This window comes from Phyllopteryx taeniolatus, chromosome 7 (assembly GCF_024500385.1).
Source record: "Phyllopteryx taeniolatus isolate TA_2022b chromosome 7, UOR_Ptae_1.2, whole genome shotgun sequence".
NCBI lineage: Eukaryota > Metazoa > Chordata > Actinopteri > Syngnathiformes > Syngnathidae > Phyllopteryx > Phyllopteryx taeniolatus.
In genome coordinates this window covers 14,842,531-14,863,206 of record NC_084508.1, presented here as the reverse complement: position 1 = coordinate 14,863,206, position 20,676 = coordinate 14,842,531, and the positions used below count along the sequence as shown (strand labels likewise).

The following is a 20,676-nucleotide window of genomic DNA, read 5'->3' as shown; positions in this document are numbered from 1 at the left end:
GCAAGGTCACCGCAACAGTCTACCAGAATGTTTTAGAGAACTTCATGATTCCTTCTGCTGAGGATCTGTATGGAGATGCAGACTTTCAGCGGGACCTGGCCCCTGCCCATGCCGCCAGAAGCACCAAAACCTGGTTTGAGGCCCATGCCATCACAGTGCTTGACTGGCCAGCCAACTGGATCTAAACCCCATTGAGAATCTGTGGGGTATTATCAAGAGGAAAATGAGGGGCACCAGCCCCACAAACAAAGAAGAACTGACAGCAAGCATCAAGGAAATCTGGGCTTCCATAACTCCCAGGCAGGCCACATAACTCCACAGGCTGATTACATCAATTCCACGGTGCATCGAGGCAGTGATTAAAGCAAAGGGATTCCCAACCAAGTACTGAAGATTAACATATCGTTTTGAAAGTACCATATTTTGATTGATTTAATGTGACCCTAATTTCTGGTTTTTTTCCTACAAAAACTGAGAAGTAAATGGTGATTTCTTCACAGTATTCTAATTGTTTAAATTACTGATTTTGTGAGTTTCATGAGGTAGAAGCTCAAATTATGTAAACATAAACAAATAAATACTTGAAATTGTTTAAATTGTGGGCCCTGAATCTATAATCTATGAAAGTTTAACTTTTCGAATGGAAATAAATAAACTTTTCCATGATATTCAAATTTTTTGTAAAGGCTCTGTATGCTGCTCCCCTAATCCAGTTCAACTTGGGTTTTTACCCTCCCTCTGACTATCATGTCCTTAAACCTGATTTGTTAACACAATATAACTGCAAAGGGCAATGCTTCTGTTTGTTTAAAAAAAAAAAAAAAAAAAAAAGTTTGAGTTAGGGCTGGACATTTAATCAGTTTTACTGATCAGTTTGAGTACATGAGTCAGGGCGCTATTTATTTTTTATTTTTTGTCTATTTAAATGATCATTTTGTAAATGTTCATTTACTGTATCTACTTGTGTGCTGCATACTGAGTATCTTCAAAAGTATTATCGAGTCAGGTCATGTATTCTAATCAGTCAGGTCAAACTAACATTACAACATGACAGAAATAATGCGTGCTAACTTGCTGTAATTAAATTACTTTATTGTATTTAAATAACTTCACACATACCGAAACTTTAGAGCATGAATCCACAGAACGCTGGCATGTTTACGTACAGCCCTTAGTGCTAGCACTAGCTTGCTAGGCTACATAACGTTTTGTTGCCTGCTTGCGAGCCTTATCGTATTAAAAGTACATACCTCAAGCAATCCTGAAAAGAACGTCCTCTCCCGAGCACCGGTGACCACCACCCCCACACGTTTTTCCCCATTTTGTTCTTTTTTGACCAACATAATACATGCACGATCCATTGTTGTTGTAGTAACTAGTCCATGGTAAAGAGCGTATCCAGTCGCGTTTTAGTTGACAAGCTAAAGCCCAGTGATCGTAAAAGATGGGATGCGGTGGTATCGGAATACAAGATTTTATTGCAGTAGTCTGATGTAGTGCAATCGTGAAAGACCAAATTTGTCTTGAAGTCTGATCCCGGCATAACGTGTTGTCTGTCTCAGACATGTTTTTTTTTTTTTTTAATAACTTTATTGGTGGTCACATATTTACAGTACTATGTAAAAAAACATGCGACAAGGCTAAAAATAAACTAGCTTTTCGAGTCAAATATAGTGTACACGATGGCGACGCGGAGTAAATGTCTTTTGCGGTCATTGATCTGATCGGTGAATTATGATATTAAAGCCGATCAGCATAAAATGCTAATTAACGGCCGAAACCGATCAAGCCGATCAGATCGTGTAAAGTCTAATAGGTGGCACTTCATAATGATGTTTCCCAATTATATTTTTTTGGTTGCAGCGACTTCAAGCTTGTCAGTAAGCGTGCGAGTGTCAGTCGCCGCTTGTAATTTGTTCGGTTTAGCTCAGCCATGTCGCTCCGAGTGCGGCTGGCTTTACTCAGGGTAGGTCACCCTTCCTGCTTATCCAGGTTGATAACATAATGTGCATACTCACAAAGCATGAGTCATCAGCCTGTGGTGTTATCAGCAAACACATCCTGGGATGGAAACATGCGCTCTTATCTTTCCATTGTTATTTGCTGGTGTGATGATGTGTGATGCCTGTCGCATGTACAGCTGTTATCCAGAGATTTTGTTACTCGGTGGCAAAGAGACAGCAGGCTTAGATTGAAGAGCCTCTCAATGATTCATGTTTCTGGTGTAACTTCCCACAAGTGTTCCGGTCGATTTGAAGATGACGTCATATGCTGCCGCTGGACTGTTTTGTCTATTGGAATAATCTAAGGCCAAATTGTCACAGTGCAAATATTCAAGACTTTATTGTTTGCGTGCTGGTAGAATGATTGTATTTCCCCTGAGGAAATGCACTGGCAGTTTTTATTTTTCTTTCTGTCTGCAGTTCAATTTTCCAGTCATCCCTGAAATGTTTGGAATGCTTTGGACATCACTGCAGCTTGGTGAAGAAGTTTCAGATTCAGTACCCTTTGAGCTGAGCTGTAGGTGATGGTAAATTAACAATGATCGTCTGAATATTAAAGCATCTGAGTAAGACCGTGTAATTATAAACCTCTGTAAACTACACCCTCAATAATTAAATTGTTATAAACAGACATACAGTTAAATTAAGACCTTTGGTTGCGTCCTTCAATACACAGTATTAGCATCACTGTGAAGAACATATAAATTCCAAATAGGAAGGCCAGGGCCAAAAGCCTGAGTCAAACCCAGAAGCTCTCGAATGTAAGGAAGACATGCTAACCACTACTTCACCATGGTGCACCTCAGTGGAAACTATTGCTCAGTTAATTATTAGCAATAATGCTTGCAATTGTTTGTGTTAAAATACAATTACAATGTGTTCAAAAGTCTTCAGTTTAAAGGCGAGTCGGACTGGTAAAACTATATATAATATATTTAAACATTTATTTTGTCGCTGTCAGGCACTGGAGTCCTCGCATCTCAAACGCATTCCTTTTCAGGAAATGGAAAAAAACTCATCTTGCTTGAGTTACCAACCTTAGCATCATTAAAGTAATAATAATAATGCATTACACTTATATAGCGCTTTTCTAGGCACTCAAAGACGCTTTACAATTTCATGCATTATTAATTCGTGCATTTTTCATTCACTCCTCTGTCACACCCAGTGTGGTAAACTGCTTGTGTAGCCACAGCTGCCTTGGGGTAGTCTGGCAGAAGCATGGCTGCCATTATGCACCTACTGCCCCTCCAACCACCACCAAACATCCAACCACATTCATCTGTGGTTGTGTTTCTTGCCCAGGGACACAACAACTTGCCCTCTGCGCCACGCCGCCCACAAAGTTGGTATTATACCTTATATTGCTATCATATACTGTTGCGCATCAAATTAACACCTCCCCATAATCATTTTCAATTTATTCACAAAAAAAGAAATTGCTAATAGGTTTATGTGTGCCCTGCGATTGGCTGGCGACCAGTTCAGGGTGTACCCAGTCTCTTGCCCGAAGATAGCTGGGATAGGCTCCAGCGCACCTGCGACCCTAGTTAGGATAAGCGGTACAGAAAATGGATGGATGGATAATAGGGGAAATTAATTAGCAGGCAAACTTACCTTCGTGGCTGACGGGCTTCCTTCCGCAATGAAGCATTGCTATTGATTTTTAACAAAATAGGCCTATACAAATGTATTTAACCTAACTATTTTCACCCATTTTTATCTGAAAAAAATATATAACTTTCAATAATAATGCCGCAAGTTTCCCACAGAGTAAAGAAGAGGTAGAGCTAGATGACGGTTCTCAGACAGTTGAAGTGTCTCAAGTTACTTTCATCGTGGTTACTGACCATTAGTATCAGTTTTTGAAAAAATACGAACTTGACCATATTTGGACATAAGAGGTTTCCACTCAACAGAGACAATATGGTCTCTTTTTACCGCGTTTATTCCCCTATAGCAGGTTGGTCTGCAACATGTCCCGAACGAGGGTTTGCTAGATCCTAAAATTCCATTTTCACTTGGACTAACCTAATTTTGGTCAGTTTGCGTTAACACCTGAGACCTGGCAGGCTTACATCCGCCGCTGTTTTTTGCTTCATTCAGCAGCCAGGCCTTGCCCGAGGTCTCCTCCGTGTTGGCTCAGCTCGCCACTCTTCGCCATCTCTGCCCCATTTGATCCTGGCCAAATCGCTAAACTCCCTCGTCCGTCCCCCGTATATTCCGTGTGCTCCCGGTCAAGCAGAGGTTACGTAACGAACAGTTGTTGCAGCCCAGCTGGTGCACTGTGTATGAGAGAAGGGAGAGGCCTATGATAACAATTAGAATGCTGACCATTGGCACAGCTGACACCACACACGCACACAGTATGGCAGCTACCCCCTCTTAGAACTCGGGTATGTCACTTTTATCCCTGTTTGGCACGGGTGAAAGGAAGAGCTGTTCGGCCTAGCCTGCCAGCCAGTGATGCTGACTCATGGCCACTCTTGGTGCTCGCTCGTGTTACTACCCCACACAGATGTATTATTCAGACTGCAAAGAAAATGAGATTCCAAGTAAATGAAAGACTTTTGTATGGGATGGGATGGGAGGGGTGGTTTGCCACATCTGCAGTCATCGTCAAATAAATGAGTCATCATGCTTTCAAGTTGGGGCTTTGAGTCATTACAGTTCCATACTGAATGAAACCCTGGCAATAATGTCACCTGAAAATAGTACTTTACTGTAAATGCAGGGGTGTTTGTGGGGAGGGGAGGTAAGAAGTCACAATTGGATTATCCTTAAAAATGCCACTTATTCCTGACTTCATAAGTTTTAGAAATGCTACTGACATTATGGGGCACCCAGAATGTATTTTAATTTAAAAAAAAAATCCACATTTTGTGATGTTACAGCATTATTATCCATCCATCCATCCATCCATCTTCTTACTATGGTGAAGAATTATGTGTAGAATTTTGAGGGGGGGGGGAATAATAAATTTTCTTAATAGGCTATAGTGCTGCGCGATATGGACAAAGGTTTAAATATTTTGTCCTTAAAATTGCATAAAATGAATGGAAATGAATATATTTAAAAAACATTTAATATAGAACAATAAAAACATTTAAAAATTTAAATAAAACATATCAAGTGCACAATCACCAAAATATCTGGTAGTAGTCCTACAACCAGTTTTCAAGGAATACAATAAAGTACAAAGACTTAAAATAAAAAAAAATTTTAAAAATGGCTTTCAGTAGCATTAAACCATTAAAAGTGCAAAATGAACTGTGACTTAGTGTAGCAGTTGGATTGATCATAAATCGATTTCTCATGCCTGTGAAGTGAGGCTCAAGGATGACAGAATAAAAACGCAACTGAAGTTATGTTATGCTGCTCATGCAGGATAAATTCAATAAACGGAGTATGAAATGCACTTCGAGGGAATATGAGACAAGTTTGTGAGTTTCTGTCTGACTTTAGAGCAGACACCCAACTCCTCAGACACTACATCAGAGTAGCGACAGAGGTAAACTAATAAAATCAATGTCAAAATAACTATATAGCAATAGAGGGTTATATCTCCGCATGGTAGATGATTTGATCTCTCGCTAAGATATAAATCATAATATTGCACAGCACTTGGCTGTCGCATAACAAAATGTGGAAAAAGTGTAAATGTAGTCACACTCACACCTTTTATTTAGTCTTCAATGAAATTAGCATGCATGGTTTAGGAATCTGGGAGGTAGCCGGAGTACCCAGAGAAAGCCCACGTAAGCACAGGGAGAACATCAAATTTCCACACGGATATGATCTAACATAGACTCAAACCCAAATCTCCTAACAGTGAGGCAGCCATGGTAACCATTATTCTGACATGTTTAAACACCATTCAACCCTGCTGCCCTGATTTGAATCAGTGATTCAAAACACACGAGAGAGAGAGAGAGAGCGAGAGACCTATGACTGTGTGACGCCATCTCAATCATGAATTCCATTTGAGTTAAAAGCGACCCGCTGCAATATGATTGGCTGCCTGCTGCAACACAATTGACTGCTTCTTCCAGATAGGACACGCTATTATCACAGCACTATCACATACATGCGCAACACATATGCACACCACAGACAGTATGCCGTTGTGTCTAGCCAGTGGCCACCACGTACCTAAACTAACGACGCTGGCCTGCTGTGCCAAAAAAATACAATATCGAGGGAAAGTCCATTTATTTCAATAATTTGTTTCAAAAAGTGAAACTTGTGTTATATTAGTTCACCACCAGTGATGCTGGTAACGCGTACTAAAAAAAATTGGTCTGGTGACGTCATTAGTAATCTTAACATGTTACTTTTTATATTAGAATAATCAGATTACAGTTACTTTGATTTTGTCTGCCAATAGTTACTTTTTTGTACATGGATATGAACATTGATATGCTTTTGATGAATAATAATAATATGCTATTTATGCACAGGCAATAGATATTAATTATTATCATATTATTATTATATTATCATTAACAAACTACAGTGCTTGGGAACATGACGCAAGTCAATAACCAAGACACTTGATTCAGTCACGGTGCATGTCATAAGTGTAGACCAATTTTCAGCCTTTGTTTTAGTAGTGACGAATAAAACAGATGAAACACACAATATTCTTAACTATCCATCACTAAAATGCACACGACGACTAACTACAATATCGAAAAAAGGCGAAATATTTCTAAACGGGGCGGCACGGTGAACGACTGGTTAGAGCGTCAGCCTCATAGTTCTGAGGACACACACACACATTTTCCTTCATGGACCCCCACACAATCGGCAGGGTTGCTACAGTCTGTCTCTCTATCTATCAGTTAAGAGTCTTGAAAACCCACGCAGGTACGGGGAGAACATGCAAACTCCACACAGGCGAAGCCGGGGATTGAACCCAGGTCCTCAGAACTGTGAAGCAGAGGCTCTAACCAGTCTTCCACCGTGCCGCCTACATTATATAGTACTTGTTTTAATTGTTTTTGCTGAATCCAGCTACTCTACATGGTTGTGGGGTATTAATCCAATGGCCAAAAAGGGTCCTGCTGTGCTAGCTGCTGTGGGGGAACATCCCCATCTACTGCCAAGGACATGATGCATTCCCATGTCCAAACTCACTGCTCACAATTGTTCAGTCATTAGATTGCTAGCTGACCAACATTATTGGGCAAACGTCGCCTGAGTACTAACCATATGTGTCATGTACTTAAAGATGACCTCTTATTTGTGTTGAAGTAAACGCTAGTGCATTGTTTATTTGCTGTTGACTGAAGCCTTCTTCTATTTCTCTGTGTGCAGGAGCAGATCCACATTCCAGTCTACCACCCAACACCCAGCCAGGCCCGACTAGCCACCCAGTTGACAGAAGAAGAGCAAGTGCGCATCGCCCAGCGTATCGGGCTGATCCAACACCTTCCGAGGGGTGTTTTCGACCCTGGGCGGGACGGATCTGAGAAGAAGATCCGAGAGTAAGTTTTGAAAACTGGCCAGAATGATCTGAATTTGAAAAGATTTTCAAAAGTGCATTATTAGAAACACCAGATTCATTCGGTGGAATCTTGGTGTTGAATGTTAGGTTGATAGTACTTTATCGTCGGCATTTGAGATGTCCTGGTTTGTTGGCAGTCCTTAAATGCAGCTAAGCAGCAAAGTGAAAGTATGATTTTGCTTCTCTCCAGATCCAGCTACTTTTACTAGCCGGTGTAGTCTACTGTACTGTTACTGTGTGCCTGTATTCCCTAACATTTATTGCTGTTTTCATGCCAAAAGGTGAGTTTGACTTAATACCGTTTGTGTTAAATGCTTGTGCGCATATTTATTAGCCAATGTGTGATGGCATGTCCGTTTGTGCTTACGTTATTTAGTCTAATATGAAGGCTTTACATGTTCAGGATTTTTGGGGCCAATCACCGATCAGCGAGTTTAAAAAAAATAATAACCGATCACCAATCCGATCACAAGATGGAGCAATGTGTCTATTTAAATTACCTATTCATTTACTGTATATACCTGTGTACTTAATTGCTCAAAAAATTATATTTACAATAAATAATATATATAAATAATATATATTAAATATAAATAAATATAAATATAAATAAATATATATAAATAATATATAAATAATATATCTTTGTTCATCTATTTATGCCAGTGAGCCATAGTGACAGACAGAACAAATGAATGGTATTCTATTAGATGGCAGGAAGTACATACAGTAATTAATGTATACACTTTTTGTGACATTTTTGTTTGTTGGTGTTCCGTGAGATTTTCAGATGTAAAATATGTTCCTGGGCTCCATAAAGGTTGTAACTCACTGCTCTAGTCATATCGTGTATTCTAATCAGTCAGGTCAAACCAACATTACAACATGACAGAAATAATGGGTGCTAACTTACTGTAATTAAATTACTTCACTCACACTGAAGCTTTAGAGCATGATTCGACAGAACGGCGGCATGTTTATGTACAACGTTTTGTTGTCTGCTTGCGAGCCGTATCATATTAAAATAACGTGAACACACCTCAAGCAAGCCTTAAACAAACGTCCTCTCCGGTCCTGAGCACCAGTGACCACCAACACACATTTTTCCCCGTTTTGTCCTTATAATACAGTCGGCCCGATCCACTCTTGTTGTCGTCGCCACGAAAACGAGTGTATCCGGTCGCATTTGAGTTGACAAGATAAAGCCCAATTATCGTAAAAAATGGGATACTGTGGTATCGGAATACAAGATTATATTGCAGTAGTCTGTGATGGAAAAAAATTATATATATTATCGCATAAAAACACATTGTCGCTGTAACTGCATTTAGATGATAGCACCCTTGTTCACTGGAAACAAGAGCAGTTTGGAAAAGTACTACAATACACATTGCACAAGGCACAAACCCCCACACCTCTAGACACTGACCACATCTTGATAACAAACTAGTCCTTAAAAGGTCATGGAATGTGATACCACCTACTCAAGCTTTAATAAAAAGGGCACCATAAATAAAAAGAAGCGACTGCTTCTCCTTTTGTCGCAAAAGATAAGTACTGGCTCAGGTTGTGTTTGGTGTGTCTCCTGTCTCCTTTTGGCGGATGCTAAATTGAGAATATCTGTAGATTTACAGGATAACCCTAACAGTCTGACAGTGCAATCGTGAAAGAGCAAATTTGTCTTGTAGTCTGATCCGGCGGGCATTACGTGTTGTCTGTCGCAGACATGTTGTCAGTCCCACACGGCCGACATGTTTTTCTTTTTCTTTTTTTTTGTTAATAACTTTATTGGCCGTCAGATATTTACAGTACTACGTCAAAAGACACGCGACAAGGCTAAAAATAAACTAGCTTTTTTTATTAAAATATACTGTGCACGATGGTGACGCGCAGTCAATTTCTTTTGCGGTCATTGATCGGATCGGCAAATTATGACATTACAGCCGATCAGCATAACATGCTAATTATTGGCCAATACCAATCACGCCGATAAAATCAGTGTAAAGTCTACTAATATGTTAGCTAATGCTATTGATGAGCCTCATCTGAAGGAGGTTTGTTTCCATCCATCCATCCATCCATTTTCCCAACCGCTTATCCTCACTAGGGTCGTGGGCGTGCCGTAGCTTATCCCAGCTATCTTCGGGCGAGAGGCGGGGAACACCCTGGACTGGTCGCCACCCAATCGTAGGGCACATATAAACAAACAACCATTTGCACTCACATTCACACCTACGGACAATTTAGAGTCTTCAGTCCACCTACCATGCATGTTTTGGGGGATATTGGAGGACACCAGAGTACCCAGAGAAAACCCACGCAGGCACGGGGAGAACATGCAAACTCCACACAGGCGAGGCCGGATTTGAATCTCAGAAGCGTGAGGCAGATGTGCTAACCACTCGTCCACCGTGTCGCCAGGTGGTTTGTTTGGATTGAATAATTTAACTACTGAATACAGTTGTTTATGTACATACATGCAAATCAGTTGCCTTTTGGCGAAATCCGCCATTTTGAACACAAAATGGGCCATTTACGTGAGTTGTATAGATCCGATGAGTTTTTCCTTGGGGGGGGTCGCCAACGTCATAGGCTGTTTTGTACTCCTTGAACACTGGCAGCACTGCCATTCCACACATCCACCATCAACACACAGAGGTAATTGTGAATATTACTCAGCGGTGGACTAATATGGGAGCACATTGGCCTGAGGTTCCGCCTGTCACAGGAATTGACGAGACCAGAAAAAAACACTAACGCCGCTTCTGCTGTTAAGAACTAACGGTACTTTTACTCCGTTACAATGATCTAAATGTCGCTCGCTCCTTTTAATTAACAATTATTGCTTATCAATCAACTATTTTGTGCGCGAGACGACGACTTCCGCATCGGCGCTGTTTGCGCCAATCCAGTTGAAGCGCTAGTGACGTTTAAGTCTAGTTCGCCAATCAAACGACACAAGAAAGTCACATGACCTCACACAATGTCTTCTGTTGGGCTTCACGGGCATACAGTGGGTACGGAAAGTTTTCAGACCACCTTCAATTTTTCACTCGTTTTTTTTATATTGCAGCGATTTGCTAAAATCATTTAAGTTCTTTTTTTTTTTTTTTTTTTTTTTTTTTTTTTTTTTTTTTTTTCACATTAATGTCCACACAGCACCTCATATTGACAGGAAAAAAACGGAATTGTTGAAATTTTTGCAGATTTATTAAAAAAGAAAAACTGAAATATCACACATCCATAAGTATTCAGACCCTTTGCTCAGTATTTAGTAGAAGCACCCTTTTGAGCTAATATAGCCATGAGTCTTTTTGGGAATGATGCAACACATTTTTCACACCTGGATTTGGGGATCATCTGCCATTCCTCCTTGCAGATCCTCTCCAGTTCTGTCAGGTTGGATGGTGAACGTTGGTGGGCAGCCATTTTCAGGTCTTTCCAGAGAACCCTCAATAGGGTTCAAGTCAGGGCTCTGGCTGGGTCATTCAAAAACAGTCACGGAGTTGTTCTGGAGCCACTCCTTCGGTATTTTAGCTGTGTGCTTCGGGTCATTGTCTTTTTTGAAGGTGAACCTTCGGCCGAGTCTGAGGTTCTGAGTACTCTGGTGAAGGTTTTCGTTCAGGATATCCCTGTACTTGGGCGCAGTAATCGTTTCTTAGATTGCAACCATTCTCCCTGTCCCTGCAGCTGAAAAACACCCACACAGCAAGATGCTGCCACCACCATGCTTCACTGTTGGGACTGTATTGGATAGGTGATGACCAGTTCCTGGTTTTCTCCACAAATGCCACTTAGAATTAAGGCCAACAATTTCTATCTTGGTCTCATCAGACCAGAGAATCTAATTTCTCACCATCTTGGAGTCCTTCAGGTTTTTTTTTTTTTTTTTTAAGCAAACTCCATGCGGGCTTTCATGTGTCTTGCACTGAGGAGAGGCTTCCGTCGGGCCACTCTGCCATAAACCCCCAACTGGTGGAGGGCTGCAGTGATGGTTGACTTTCTAGAACTTTCTCCCATCTCCCGACTGCCTCTCTGGAGCTCAGCCACAGTGATCTTTGCTTTCTTCTTTACCTCTCTCACCAAGGCTCTTCTCCCCCAATTGCTCAGATTATGGAGGCCACTGTGCTCTTAGGAACCTTAAGTGCAGAAGAATTCTTTTTGTAACCTTGGCCAGATCTGTGCCTTGCCACAATTCTGTCTCTGACCTCTTCAGGCAGTTCCTTTGACCTCATGATTCTCATTTGCTCTGACATGCACTGTGAGCTGTAAGGTCTTACATAGGCAGGTGTGTGGCTTTTCTAATCAAGTCAAATCAATATAATCAAACACAGCTGGACTCCAACGAAGGGGTAGAACCATTTTAAGGATAATCTGAAGAAATGGACAGCACCCGAGTTAAATATGAGTATCACAGCAAATGGTCTGAATAATTATGGCTGTGTGATATTTCAGGGTTTTTTTTTTTTTTTTTTTAATAAATCAGCAAAAATTTCAGCAATTACGTTTTTTCTTTCTGTCAATATGTGGTGCTGTGTGTACATTAATGAGGAAAAAATGAACTTAAATGATTATAACAAATGGCTGCAATATAACAAAGAGTGAAAAATTTAAGGGGGTCTGAAAACTTTCCGTACCCACTGTAGGTATTAACACTAGATAAGCCAGCCCGGCTGATTGTTGTCCCTACGTGGCATGTTGGAAAGGTCGTCGTTACCATGAAGGCAACGGCACGCTACTATTGTTTACATTTAGATGAACAAAAACGAACAGCTTTCATGTATTCATGTCTGCCCAAACGTGGATATTTCAAAACATTGTGCAGTAAATTGCAGATGTTTTCTCACACACACACACACACAGCAACATCAGAATTTGCACATTCACATTTTATTTTGTATTTTTTTGTTGGTGGTGATGTTCATGCTGTGGTTAAAAAAATCAGAAGTTACTCAGTACTTCCATCCATCCATTTTTTGAGCCGCTTATCCACACAAGTGTCACGGCAGTGCTGGAGCCTATCCCAGCTATTTTCGGGGAGGAGGCAGGGTTCACCCTGAACTGGTTGCCAGCCAGTCGCAGGGCACATATAAACAAACAACCATTCGCACTCACATTCCCACCGAGGGGCAATCTTAGAGTCTTCAATTAACCTACCAAGCATGTTTTTGGGCTATGGGAGGAAAACGGAGAGCCCGGAGAAAACCCACACAGGCACAGGGAGAACATGCAAACTCCAAAGAGGCGGGGCCGGGATTTGAAACCCAGTCCTCGGAATTGTGAGGCAGACGCTCTAACCTGTCGCCCACCGTGCCGCCTTACTCAGTACTTGAGTAATTATTTAACTGTACTTTTTACTCAAGTAAATTTTTTTGGAGGACTACTTTTTACTTTTACTTCAGTTACATTATTGTCAAGTACCGTATTTTCGCGACCATACGGCGCACCGTATTAAAAGGCGCAGTCTCAGTTACGGGGTCTATTTCTGTATTTAACACATACATAAGGTGCACCGTATTATTGGGCGCAGGCATGGTAAAACATACGCTAGCATGCTATCGGTATGTTTTTAAAAAGGCAGCGGGAGCAAAACTGAGTTCGGTTGTACTTTATTGAAGTATTTAACAATGTACTCACGGTATTTTTTTTTAATCAATCCTCATCCACAAATCCGTCAAAGTCCTCATCTTCTGTATCCGAAATGAACAGCTGGGCAAGTTCTCCATCAAACATGCCGGGTTCCCTCTCGTCATTGTCGGAGTCAAGTCTCGTTGCCGGGGGGCTGTTCAGCAATGATGCCGGCATTTTCCTGCTTCCTCCACTTGCGAACCATGGATTCGTTGATCTTGAATTCTCTCGCGGCTTCTCGATTCCCATGTTCCTCCGCGTAACTCACAGCTTGCAGTTGAAACTGTGCTTCGTAAACATGTCTCGTCGTAGGTGCCATTTTCGGGGGTCCTAAGCCAAACCGATGTTGATTTGCACAATGCATATAAAACTGGGGGCGTGCCTTTAGCATCCTCTTTCATGTGCACTCTTCCCCCAGTCAGTGAAACGCTCATCAAAGTCGCACAACAACATTTACAGATTTTAGAACACATAGCACACATAAGACGCGCCGCATTGTAAAGCCCCCCGTCCATTTTGGAGAAAATTGAAGACTTTTAAGTGTGCCTTATGGTCGTGAAAATACGGTAACCGTATTCTTACTTAGGTATAATATTTGGCTACTCTACCCACCTCTGGAGCGGACATCCTCTATTGCTACTCTTACGTTTAAGCAACATTTTTGTTCATCAGATCAGCCAGTGTGGTATTTGTTGCACTGGTCTTTTGTATTTTCACGTTGAGGTCCTGCGGGTCGTGGCCCTGGTTGTGGTCTCAGCGGAACCGCGAAGCACATGTAACATTGGCGACAAGAGTTGATCCGCTACTACATCTTTTATTAATGAGAAAACGCGGCTACAATTATCTAATTAGTTTACAGATGTTCATGTTAAATGTATTAACGGAGCGATGTTAAGGATTATGTCATAACAGAATGAACTCACTTCAAATTCAGAAATGGCCAATAAAACCAGAAAAATAATGTACTTAATATTTTCCTGGAGGATGCATTTGGGATTAGCCTTTGAAGTTGGAAATAGTGAAAAATAAAGTGAAACAGACAATGATTGTCGTCAATTCTTATCCAGAATGAGAGTGCTTAAAGACGAGGACGCTATTCATGTGTTGCAGCTTGAAGCAGGCATCAGGTGCAGGTGGAGATTGGCCTGGCTCAAATTGGAGGCCAAAACAAAAAAGCAAAGAAATGAGCAAATTTAATTATAATCTTAAATTTTTACATCAACATGTACTTGAGCGGTGTAAATAAATTTTTCTCCGTGAACATTTTTTTTGTTTCCCCTTATTGTACTCTTCAGAATCTTCCAGATTGCTTCATTTGTTTGTTTGTCACGTTTTTCATGCCTTTGGTGTTTGCATGTCTGTTATGTAACATGGGTTCGTGATCGTGTACATTTTAGATGCATGGTGTTAATGTTTTATGATCCTCTCCGTTCTAAGTGCATTGCCGCCACCTTGTGGAATTATACTGATTTGCACACTCGCTGATGTCACACGCTACCCGACCAAGCCCTGCCTCTTAAAGGCACATCTAACACACAGACATTACAATATGTACATTACCCTCCATTTTATGCTTGTAATTTTGTTTGTTTGTATTCAAATACGCTTACAGCGTGTTTTAATAAGTTTAAAGCATGTGAGAGGGGTGAAACTATGTTTAAAACAATTTGTATAGTCTTTCTATATCAATGATTTTCACCTTTAGCAGGTGGGTCTGATGTCTGACGAAAGAGTCAAATGTGTGCGTTTGGGTCCGCAGGTGCGTCATCTGCATGATGGACTTTGTGTATGGGGACCCCATCAGGTTCTTGCCCTGCATGCACATCTATCACATGGACTGTATTGACGACTGGCTGATGAGGTCCTTCACCTGTCCGTCCTGCATGGAGCCGGTGGACGCCGCGTTGCTCTCCTCCTACGAGACCAACTGACACACACCTGCACGTGCCCGCACACACACACACACACACACACACACACACACACACACTTGTGGACCACGCTTGACACAAACACGCATAGACTGCACACTCGTGGACATATCCAGGATTAGTAAAGATGGAAGCAAGCGTTCACGAGTGGGCCTGCTGGTCAGGATTGTGTCTGGGAGAGTGAAAGACACTGCGGACCAGGAAGCAGCGGACAGCTGAAAAAAGAACAAAAGGTTACCGAGACAGTCTTACTGTCATATACCTTAAACTATTCACAAAAAGTTTGGGATATTGGGTTTACAGGTGAAATTTCTGGATGAACCTAAAATGCACTCTAATCTTTACACTTTATTTGACATTCTCTAAAGTTTTGAATGTATTTGTCCACCTGTTCAATGTTTTAGTACTTTTTGTACAACTTGCTGTTCTCTAACAAGGATACATTTCTTGGTTGGATTTCAATTTGTATTTAAATAGTCCGTCATTCCATTCACATTTTGACATCATGAGACCAAGACTACTCCAAACAATTGATCAAGACTACCTCGCCATTGCAGCTTCAAACAGGAAGTTGTCAGAGGGAAGTGGCCACTAAGCTTCGATTGTCATCGGGAAGTTACAACAGAGATACAGAGACTGGAAGAGCCATAGAAAGGCACAGAAGTGGACAGCCGTGGAGGTTTTCATGGATCAAATACCTGTTGTGAATTTTGCTGTTTAACCCCATGATGGACAAAAGTGAGTTGTGCGAAACGTAGTGAAACATTTGGACATGTGCATTCAGAAGTTTACAGAAAGGCAAATAAGGTTCACCTGTCAAGGTTATAGTCAATTTTAGGTTCATCCTGAAATTTCAAAGCTCAATATCCCTAACTTTTTGGGAGCAGTTTATCTTTGACGTGGACTGAGACAGCACACAAGATGGCCTATCTGCCCACTGTGCTGTTTCTCTTCAGACTAACTCGGATCCTTGCCAAGATGAGGTCGAAGAAACAACAGTCTTCAAGAGCCTCTAAAATGGACCCCAGCTGCGAGCTGCCAGCCGCACAGATATGTGATGAGATTACCACAGAGGGTCTCGGTCTTGATCTCCGGTGAGAAATGTCAACTTGATCGTGTTTTTGTTAAGGCCTTTGTTTGATTCCCCCACGTGGCAAAAGGAAATGTGAAGTGTCAATCAAGCAGAGGCCGCCATTTCCATAACAAAACCCCCACCCCCTCCCCTGCGTTCACGCTGCCTTCCTGGCAGATTGCCGCCTCGGAGGCATAACGGTAGAGCCGGTGAATATCCACCCGTCTGTTTCAAACAGAACTCGTCAAAGCGGGACGTTGCTGTCTTCATCAAGTCTGCAGTCACACGGCTGTTACTAGTTTACGCATTCAAATGATTCGACGTTAGCAACAGTGTTTTCAACACAACGGGTCTGTGAACAGAATGTTAAACTTGACACTCTGGCCGTGCCTCTGATCCTACTTCAGAAGTCGGCAAATTCCCAGGTTGAATTCAACCCTCCCACTTGGGTACCCTTACGCTACGGGTTCTCAAACTATCTAGTTCCAAGGACCTCATTCCAACCCTAATGCCAATTAACATAACTACCATGTGTAACCCCAATTGTCATTGGAATGATGAGGTTGCTAATATTCCAGGGGAAAAAAAGTTGCAATGCTAAGATGACAAATTCATGTTTTTTTTTTTTAAGAAACAAAAGTTGCAATGTTATGAGAGTAGTAATATTTTTAAAGATTAAAAAAAAAAAAAAAAGTTGAAATCTTGACAAGAACCAAGATGTATTTTGTTGGGATAGCAAAATGTATTTTACCAGGATTAGGTCATAAGAAAGGAGGAAAGAAAGACGGGTTTTAACAAGGCAATTTCAAAAATATAACCTAATTCTCTGAATGTTACACCTTTTACTTTGGAAAAGATGCCATTATTCTTTTTTTTTAAAAAATGCATTCTTTCAAAAGAGGGGGGGAAAACGTCTTATTCTTGTCATAATATGCCTTTTGTTCTAAAAAAAGAAAGAAAAAGATTTCATGCAAGGATGTCAGATTTATGTGATGATGAGTCACAATCACATCCGAACTTTTAATTGGCCCCAAGTTAAGGTAGCTAGGAGCAATTGGTTTATTAAGTTTGGTTTATTGGTGTGCCAATCCCTTGATGTGGATCTGTACTTTTTAAAAATGATACAAAATAATAATTATTTAGCGGACCCCAATGGCTCACGGACCCCACCTTACAGGACAGCGAATCATGAAAAGAGGGCTTAGACAGTGTGTGAGGGGCTCCAGTGAACCCTTTCATGCTGCCTGTCAATGCTTTTTCCCCACGTTGCTGTTCTGTGTGGTGAAAGCCATCAACGCGGAATGGGAGGGACAAAGGCTATGGGGAAAATTCCCGGGGGGAGCGCCTGACACTCCCTTCTCCTGCCGTGTTGTGTTGAAAACAATTGTCACATCAGACGCTGCTGCTGACTTTATTGCACATATTTTGATCTGATTGTGGGATTGCGCATGGAAACAATATCACGCTTTGAGCATTTTGATTTCCTTGATTTGATTTCCAGCTAAAGGTCCATACGTACTATTATATTCTTTAACATTTCAGCATACTGGTACTGCTTACTAGTAACCTTTTTTCCAATACTGTATGGCCTTTCGCCACACTAGTAGGACAACATGCAGCAAAACTGCACAAGTTGACATCTACGCACTACTAGTACTAATAGTGAAGCACCACTAAGATAAGATTTGTTTCCACTACTGCCTTCCACTACTGTATCACATTTCTACAACGTTAGCATATTAGTAGAACAACTACTACAAGTTAATAGTGAGGCAAAACTACAATTGAGCATTTTGGTGCTACCATTAGGGTGCAGGCAGCTACTAGTGTGTGCCACATGCCTACTAGAGGGGCATTGTAGTGTTACTAGCGCAGCACGGTAGTTTACTAGAAATGTTTGAAGGTCAAAGAGCGTACGAGCACATGGATATCAAGGATACCGAATAAATGTTCAAATGGCTTTCCATAGGGTTCAGTGTGAAAGGCGTAGGCGGATAGATGCATGCCGGATCTACTTGCAGGGCTCGCTAATTTTACGGAATCGCTGTGTAGAAGAGGCTTCCAAAAGCACAAATGTTTCACTACTCCTTTGCTAACATTTCTGGACAACACATCCCAATCCTGAACACGTACGGAGCCGTGGTGCCGTAAAGTCCTCACCTCAAGTTTTTGCACAGACTTTGTAGTACATTCTTCTCCATCGCTTCGGTGTGGAGCGTCATGCACTTAGGTTGTTCAAATGTGTCGAGGGGAAAGAGACAAGAAAGTGTATGTACGAGGTTCAGGTCTCAGTCTGGATCTCGCCAAGCGGTGTTGGGAATAACAAGGAAAGGGACGTGCAAATATAAGTACAGTACTGTGCAAATTAGCTTTTCTCGTTTTAATGGCCTTTTTCACAGGAGTCAGTTGGACATCAGCAAATAGAAGGACAGATCCTGTTTAGCTGTATTACGCTAAAAAGACAAAACTGATTTCCATAAATATTTGTTAAAGGTTTGGTGCAGACATGCTAACCACTACCTCACCATGCTGCCCAAACCCATTACAGGAATTTTTCACCTCGTGAGTCAACCTGGTTTTCTTTGGTTTGGGGAAATCAAATTTCCACTTCTGAGTAGTACAGCAGGAAACTACAAAAACCACACCGCATTGAACGTACCAGTTGTAACTGGTACAAAGCTAAGGGACATCAACTGTTTTTTTTTGTTTGTTTTTTATTATGTTGAACATTTTTAGCCGCATATCAGCCAACAAGCGACAACTAAGTTTACCCGTATGTTCTACCCCCATATGCTTGAGGTTTGGCATTCACAAATTTGTTTATTCACTTTTTTTTTTTTTTAACCCATCCTGTTATTTGCAAAAAAAAAAAAACATCACCTATTTGCCCTTTTTATGCTCAGGCCAAAGCATTAAAAGCCCCCAAAACGGAAATTGTGTTTTGTTTCTAAATACATTAAATATGTTTGAAGTGCTGAAAATGTGCAAAGACTGAGCACAATATGGTGCTGAATTGTTGAGATAAGGTTTAAAACTCACCTTCTAAATCTTGCTGGTTTTGTGGGTGAGGCTAAAAAGTATCCTCGTGGCTCTCCCACTATATAAACACCAAGCGCTCTTATTCCATGCAGTGACCATACGGTGGAATTTCCCGTCCTTGTTCATAAAGAACTTCACACATTTCTGCCAGTATAGCATGCAATTGGCCATGAAACTATGCCCACAACTCGAAAAACTACATCTTCCCTGAAGTATGTGTTTTGTGTTATCTGGACTATGTGTCTTGCCATCTGCCACCACGAGTTGGGTTACGAGGCAGCGGCAGGACGAGGTCTGAACCGGATGAGATCCGCAGCCCATTGCCAGCCCGAATGGAAAAATGTATCCACGGGGAGCGGTATGCGTCGCGCGCTGTGGCCGCCTAAAGTGTTCACCCTTTAGGCGGCCACAGAAGCGCGTTGTCCTGCTGAATTTCAATGGAGGGAAGATTGTCCCGGCCGTGCGGCTTATGGTCATTATGCCGGCGCAGAGGCTGCTGCTCTGCAGCCCGTGAAACGTGTGCTATCTCCGTCACTGGAAATTCTACTTACGAGCTGTGAGAGAAGGATCTATCCTCCTGTATTTGATTGACAGCTGAAAGGTCCGGGGGAAGCGATTGCCCACAGCGTCTGGAAGCTGGAAGAATGTCTCAATTCTTGACGATTTTCAAGCCTGATTTCACATAATTTAGATGTGCTTTGCTACCATCTTGCGGCATCGATAGGCATTTACAAACCTTTATTGAGTTGCGTCAGTTTTTGCTATTTGCGGCAGGGCTCAGTCCCTACGCCCCGGGTACTTCAAATAATATCTGCTTTTGTCAATGGAAATAGCAAGCATAGTCGTGGCTGGCAAAGTAGATTTTCTGGTTATACTGTATGCGGTCATGAAAGGCTTGCTAAAACAGCAAACAGCTTTTTGCACAGTATTGTATGAATATGGCATGTTACAGTTACACTCAAACTGCAATCCATAGTCGATAACTCTCGAACAATTTACAGACTCAGCTCAACTGCTCTTATTTATTTCCACAAAATGACTCATGGGTGCGCACTGTGCCGGAAGTTCACTGACAATGAAACGGCTGCACATGACGTTGCCACACTTGGGGGCCCAATCATTCTCCATTTATTTATTTAAAAAGGCCGAGCTCACAAGCACAACGTGTTGATTGTGGGTGAATTTATTTTTATTTTTTTTTAACAACCAAACTGCCCATCTCTGTTTGCTCATGTGAATGGTTTATGTGTGTTTTATGTTCGTGTAAGGATCTTTGTTAGATATTTCCTTGTTTGTGAGCATACAGTATATACAAATATGCAGAGTGCTACAGGCCACTAATAAATAGACACTGCAACTGAACACGCTGCGTGTTGTTTTCACTTTCACTTCATCACTGCCTGAAGCTTGGAAAAAAAATAAAAATAAATAAATCCAACTGCCTGTTGAAGCACGGAGGTGAATTGTATTTTTATGTGGTGAGAAAGACTGAGC

General features: G+C 41.5%; 1 protein-coding gene across 2 annotated transcripts in view; it reads left to right on the top strand.

The window, feature by feature from the left end:
• Nucleotides 1–20,544, top strand: part of rnf11b (ring finger protein 11b) — a 33,075-nt gene extending 12,531 nt beyond the window's left edge. The window contains exons 2-4 of one of the 2 annotated variants that reach the window (XR_009789330.1): nt 7,323–7,492; nt 14,900–15,304; nt 16,028–20,544. Coding sequence is in view for 1 of the 2 variants with exons in the window: in XM_061779015.1 (XP_061634999.1) it covers nt 7,323–7,492; nt 14,900–15,071 (342 nt within the window). In the remaining variant the exon portion in view is untranslated. Of the gene's footprint in view, nt 1–7,322; nt 7,493–14,899 lie in introns of both variants that reach the window. The other variant, XM_061779015.1, reaches the window with a different exon arrangement.
• Nucleotides 20,545–20,676: the final 132 nt, after the last annotated feature.